This window comes from Pinus tabuliformis, chromosome 1_1 (assembly GCF_031772625.1).
Source record: "Pinus tabuliformis cultivar Carrire ecotype Pingquan chromosome 1_1, CPIR1, whole genome shotgun sequence".
Taxonomy (NCBI): Eukaryota; Viridiplantae; Streptophyta; class Pinopsida; order Pinales; family Pinaceae; genus Pinus; species Pinus tabuliformis.
Window position 1 is genome coordinate 72,354,710 of NC_142297.1, and position 6,796 is coordinate 72,361,505.

The following is a 6,796-nucleotide window of genomic DNA, read 5'->3' on the forward strand; positions in this document are numbered from 1 at the left end:
GAGCTTTGAAAAAAGTTGGGGCTATTTAAATAACAATGAGTCTGACATTTTTTCCCGGATGCGGGTGATCAATGAGTTTGGCAGTTCCAAGGTGGCGCTTCACATGGGCAGGTGTCAGCCCATGCGCGCTAACCAGTACCCCACAGCATGTTTTAGCTGGTCGCATGCAGGATCTTTAATGCAGGTTTTAACTCCGGTCTTGTCCGCCTTAATACGCCTCCTGGTAACCTGTGCGATGGAGCTACATAACCCTGGAGCTCCTGCCACCTTTTCGCATTCCTTTGCAGTCGTTTGGCATACCACTGCAACATCGGCGCACTCCTCTGTGGTGTGGGGGATTGCTCAGGGGCATTCATTCTCTGCGCCCAATTTAGACATTGTTCCAAGCCTGCGAATGGTTTATAAGCATTGCACGCCAAATTCTGCGGCCTCCGTCCTGGTTAATTTCTCCTCTCCGGGTATCTGCACGCTGGTTCATCCTCTGAATCCGGCAATGCGGCGAGAGCGGCTTAGAATGAGCAGCAGACGAGGAGGCTCTCGCGGTCGGGCCACCACTCAGAGGTCTGCCCCCATTTCCCTTTCTTCCTCCATCGAATTAGCACCTGAGCAGCACCGCCTCCATGGCAATAGAGCTGGCCGTGGCAGAGGGCATGGGAGAGGAAGCATTACAGAATGTGGACATGAGGCGCATCCTACGGTCAGGTATCGGATACCCTGCACACTCGCCAACTCCACTTTCATTGTCTCTGTTACTGTAGAGAATTGTGATAATCTCAGAGGTCAGGCAGAAGTAAATCTGGAAAATCCACCAGTTCAAGGGATAGTGCCCACAATTGATCTGCAACGCCCAGTTAGTTCCTCCTTAGCTACTCAAGCAGGCCTGGCGGGCCCAAGCGAGCCTACTCAGGGAGTCCCAACCAGCTCGGTGGTCCCACTCTCAGATTCGGAAGACTCCCTGCAATTTGGGTGCAGGGTAGAGGAAGAACCATACACCACGGACGATGATTGATCCGGTCAGGCATTCCGCTTTCGGCAGCCTCGGAAGTAGGCGTTTTACTCTGTCTTCGAATCTTTTTTCTGTATGTGTTCGGCTGTAGTCTGGGTCTCAAAGTCTTTGTGTCGGCAATATGGGTCAGTATGTTTGTAAGTCCATGTTTAAGCGGTGTTCATCATCGTTATGATTGTCTGCCTCAACATGTCTCTGTTATGCACTGTTTAGAGTCTTAGGAGAAGACGCAACAGAAGGAAGTCACCCAATTTTTGACTGTGTTCAATTTTGGCATGTGTAATTCTGGGCAAACTGTTAATCTCATGGCAAGATTTACAAGGCCACGGCCTTGTTGTAACTCTGATGTAACTTTTGACTTTTTTGTACTATAATAGAAATAGACTGATTCAGAAAAAAAAAACAATGAGTCTGACATTTTTAAGGCATGTTGAGGATTTTGAAAGGATTTTGAACTTCATAAGAAGAGTGCAATAGCTAGTGTAATTTCATTGTAATGAATTTGGGAATTAATTTTATATACTTGTTAATTTATTTTTGGTGTAAGCTAAGGTTTTAACTTTATTCCATGTTTAATTATAAGATTATAAAATTTATCAATCCTCAAATTAAAATATTAAATAAAACAAAAATTAGTTATAAAATATTATAATAAAATATTTTCATTATATTTTTGGTTTTATATAAAAACATGAAAAAGTTGTGTGTGAGAGGGGAAGAAGAATAAATGACGTAGAATTTTATATATATATATTTTTTTCATAATTATTATTTTTAAAAAATTGAAAAGAAAATTATATAAATTTTAATTTTGTTTTGAAATTTTAAAATATAATAAAAAATCTAAAATATAATTGTAAAATATTTTGTTTTTCAAATATACTAAAAAAAATATAAAATTATAAATATTATAATTTATCAAACAATAAATTATAATAATTTGTCACTTTCATTGGTCACTTTTCAATAAGCATGTTTTGTAATGTTGTTAAATATCTAATCGCAGAAAGGAAGGATATCAAGTTGATTCTCGCACGCTAAGACTGTTAAATTTAAAATTATTATTTATGAATTTTTTTGAAAAAATAATTATATTTAAATTAATATAATTATAATTTTTCAAAATGATAAATTAAATATAATTATTCTTTTAAAATATACATATTTAATTAAATTTATAAGTTAAATAATACAATGAAAAAAGTAATTACTTACGGCTATTAAAATACTAATTATCAATACATTCATACAACTCAAATAAAAATAAGAAACACATAATAGTACCTCCAACACCCATGAAAATGTTGTGCAAGGACTGAGCCCCGCGGTTAATTAATTAATTAACCGTGTCACTCAAATACCGGCTGCATGCAACGTTGGCACAGTTGCTCCTTTACTCCCGCATCCAACTGCAGTTTGGGACATCCTCTAGCGTCAATCTCATCCAATGACGTACAATGTTGGATGCCTTCCACCTCTTCTAAGTCGGAACACCCTTCAATGTATAGTTTTACAAGATTTTTCAGCTGCCCCAATCCCCTTATGTTCTTCAACTTCACACATTTATTTGCACTCAACTCACTCAGACATATGCAGTTTTGGATGCCTTCCAGCTCCTCCAACTCCTCCAACTTACAACGCATAGGCATTCAAGCTTTGTCAACTGCCCCAATCCCCGAATGCGCTTCAACTTCACACATCCAGTTGCTTGCAAGAAGCAAAGAGATATCACTGTTTCAATACTGGGCAACTCCTCCAATTCTATGCAATCCCTAATGTTCAGGGATTGAAGTTTTGCAAGACCGTGAATTTGGGCCATTCTCCTCAAATTATGACAGCTACTAAATGATAGATATGTGAGTGTATTTGGCAATTTTCCAACCTCCACCAGATTATTGCAGCTATATATAAAAAGCTTTCGGAGGTTGCAGCAAACCCCTTGAGCAAATGATACCTCTGATATCCCTGTCTCTGAAACATCTAACACTTGGAGCCGCGGAAGTATCTGAAAATCATTCAAAGTTTCACTTTTTCCTCTGACGACCTCCTCCTTCAACGGCAGTTCGCGTATCAACGGACAAAACCATACCCTCAACTCAGTCAACTGAGTCAACCGTCCAATAGAAGTCGGCAACCGGTTCAATTCATGGCAACCAAATATTTCTAATTTATTCAAGTTACTCAGGTCACCTAGCAAAGGCGGCAAACATTTCAATTTTTTGCAGCCACTTATACTCAATTCCTTCAAGTTCTTCAAGTCACATAGCGCATCTGGCAAAACTTTCAATTCCTGCCACCCATCTATACTCAATTCCTTCAATTTCTTCAAGTCATATAGTTGAAACGGCAGCTTGTCCAGCAAAGGGCCTTCTCCTAATTGCAGAACTTCCATACAGCTGAGCTCTCCAATTGCACTGGGCAATTCTTTTAAATTTGTACCGAACAAACGTAACTGTTCAAGCGACCTCTGATGTGCCACTTGTGCAGGGAGTACTTCAATCTTTCTACATCGAGTGAGATCTATGTACTTAAGCGTAATTATATTTCCTAGTGTTTCTCTTTGCAAGCTTAATTCACGGCAGCCCTACAAAACAAGATGCTGGAGTTTAATTAATTTACCAAAGGAACCTGGCGGTCTCTCCAAAGCCGAGCAGTCAGACAGGTCGATGTGCTGGAGATTACTTAATTCACCAAAAGATTCTGGCAGGCTATCCAAAGATGTGCAAGAAGGCAGCTGGAGGTGTTGGAGTTCGGTTAAATTACCAAAAGATTCTGGCAGGCTATCCAAAGCTTCGCAACAAGACAGCTGGATGTGTTGGAGTCTGGTTAAATTACCAAAGCAATTCGGCAATGCCTTCAATCTTGACAATCCCTCCAACACCAGTACTTTCAACGACTGCAGACGACAGAATTCTTCTGGCAATTCTGTGATAGTGACCTGTTGATAGTATTTAGAACAAATTACAATCTGTTCTAGGTGGATTAGCTGCCCTATAGACTTTGGAATGTCCGAGAGGGGAGTCTTAATCTCCAACTCCCTCAACTGTAAAGGTGGCTGCAAAATGTTCAGAAAAAATATAAAAATATCATCTTTCTCATTAAAAGAACCCTGAGAACATATACCATGTGCTACAATATCAATAGCTAGTAAACACAAACTTTAATTCAAAAAGTGTTGACTTTAATTCAAAAAAATCCTAATTTACCTTCAATTCCTCTTTCCACAATGTTTTCAACCTGTGCCCTTCGATTTGCAGAACCCTTAAATTTTCCATAGGAACCCAGGGAGGCAGAGTATAATGTTCTTCGCAAGGCAAAACGATACCGTCGGTCCAGCGCAGCCATTTGAGATTTGTATAAGACACCTTTGTCAAAATGCTTTCGATGAGATCACTTTCGGCGTCAAGAAATTGCAAACTACTCATACGAATACCGTCATCTACTTTAGTGTATTCGCAACAACACAGTTCACCGTCTTCATCTCCACCTAATTCACCATAAACTATTCTAACTCCTCGCACGTCTGTCATCTGTCCATTCTGGAAACATGAAAGCTATTACCCAGTCCTTTTGCAAAATGATGGAAGAATTTAGAAAACAGAAAACAATTGAAAATTCAGAGGATTGAATGGTTTAACAGTTACCCGTGATTTCTGCAACAAATCACCATTGTCCTTCTCTGTCCAACGCCACAGCCGACGCGGCAATCCTGAACCTTTGGCAAGTTCTCTTCCCATGTCTCTGACGTGATCGTGCATTTTTATCCTTTTTTCAGGATCCACGTCTACTAGACATCTGTCCACTATATTTTCAAACACACTCTTCCCCACTATTCTTATCACCCTATCCCTGTCTTCTCCTATGAAAAAACAGGCGATATCCAAGAATATCTCTTTTTCCTCCTCCTCCAGAGCGTTATAACTGACTTGAAGTATTTGTTTTATTCCACTGGGTAGTGGTTTACTCAATTCTTCTTCCCAGACATATTTGTTTTTTCCTCTAAGACGTGCCCCAAATACCTTTAAAGACAAAGGCAAACCACCACAGGCTTCTACGAACTTATTTACCAAAAATTCAAATTCTTGGGGTGGAGATGGCTGGTTGAAGGAATGCGAACAGAAAAGCTCGCGAGAATATTTTTCACTAAGGCCAGTTAGGGTATATATGCACTCCTTTTCCACATTTGAGTTTATGAGAACCTGTCTGTTCCTAGATGTAATCAATATTAAGCTGTCAGGGTGAAATACACTCTGATGTGGCAAGAGTGCATCAACCTGATCCTCATGATCTACATCATCTATAATTACTAAGAAGTTAACAGATGAGAGATGATTCCTGATCACCACTTTACCTTCGGGAACATCCGTAAGTCTGTTTATTTCCGCACTTGGTACATTCAACCTCTGAAGGAGCTTTTTCTGCAACGAAATTAAATCATTACCTTTCTTATCTTTAACATCAGATAAGAAACAGGATCTACTATAATCTGATGTTTTCCTATTGAACAATTCTGCCGCCAACGTGGTCTTTCCTATACCACCTAACCCCATGATCCCCAAGATCTGATGTTTTCCCCTCTGCTGTTGCCGCAACAAAAAAATTTCAAAATCTTCAGCCTTCTCATTTAGACCTGTTGGATATTTACCTACGTCCCGGAGTAAGGCCGGTTTTTCCACCCTTTCTAACACCTCGACAACCACCTTCTCTAGTAGCTCCCCCTCATCGCTGATTATTAACGAAAACATAAATAAATGTAATGAGAAAAAGAAGCAGACTAATAGGCATATAACATGTAACATAAAATAAAAGAATAGCCAGAGGGGATGGGATTTTGAGTTCTCACCCGTTACACGCTTCAAGCTCAAAACCGCTTCTCTTTGCAACTTGACGAAGAGCATCTCTCCACTTTTGAATCTTGCTGGGACCGTGCCGCGGAGTCTGACCATCATAGTCAGTTTTGCTTGCGAGATCATCTAGCGCTTCAGCATAAGTTCTCTTTTTGCCCCGGGTACCCCGAAGCTCATCAGGCTTCACGTGGTAGAACACTGGAATTATAGGGGCCTTCGTGCCCAGCTTTTGCAGAAGTTCGTCCAGACACCAACTTGAATCGGCATATCCTTGAGAGAATATGGCCACATGAACCGAGGCCGATTGAATGGCGTGTTCAATCTGAACACTGAAATCATCTCCCCGTTGCAATTCAGGTTGATCCAGGAAGACTCTCAGTCCATGTAAACAAAGACGGTTGTAGAGATGGCTGGCAAAAGTTTTCTTTGCATCGGGACCACGATGATTGATAAACACATCGTGGTCAGAGTTAGCAGCAGCGGAGCTGGAGGGTTGAGCCATTGCCGATTGGAAATAGAAATGGAGGTGATCGGAGGGATGTTCGATGCTACCGAATCAGTTTGCAAGGAAGGATATTAGCAACGAGTCTCAAAGCGCAGAAATTCTGGAAAATTTGCAATGAAAATTTTGGTACGCAGAGAAATTTACAGACATTAAACCGCTGAGAGATCTATAATCCCACCGATCAATAGGATAAACCGAGCGCATTTTCCGGGGTCATGTTTACACGCGTTTGCCATGGGTCGATAGAATAAATCGCGCGCTATGTCAACGCTCATGTTTCCACGCGTTTTGACCCGGCCATAACTTCAGAAATAAAATATTTTATTATAGGGGAGAGATTCCTAATGTTGTGCAGGACCAGTGGTTGATATAATACTGGTCCCACCAAACCAGCAGTGATTAAGACTTTTGAAACCAAAATTTAAACAGAAATAAATA

The 6,796-nt window shown here is 40.4% G+C and overlaps 1 protein-coding gene across 1 annotated transcript; it reads right to left on the reverse strand.

Annotated features, from left to right (window-relative positions):
* Positions 1-2,831: 2,831 nt before the first annotated feature.
* LOC149211636 (disease resistance protein Roq1-like) lies at positions 2,832-6,355 on the reverse strand. The gene is made up of 4 exons (XM_089388446.1): positions 5,850-6,355; positions 4,651-5,731; positions 4,213-4,545; positions 2,832-4,061 (listed from the first exon to the last, which is right to left on the reverse strand). The coding sequence occupies exons 1-4, from the start codon at positions 6,353-6,355 to the stop codon at positions 3,591-3,593; spliced, it is 2,391 nt and encodes a 796-aa protein (XP_089244572.1). The 3' UTR covers positions 2,832-3,590.
* Between the last annotated feature and the right edge of the window lie 441 nt (positions 6,356-6,796).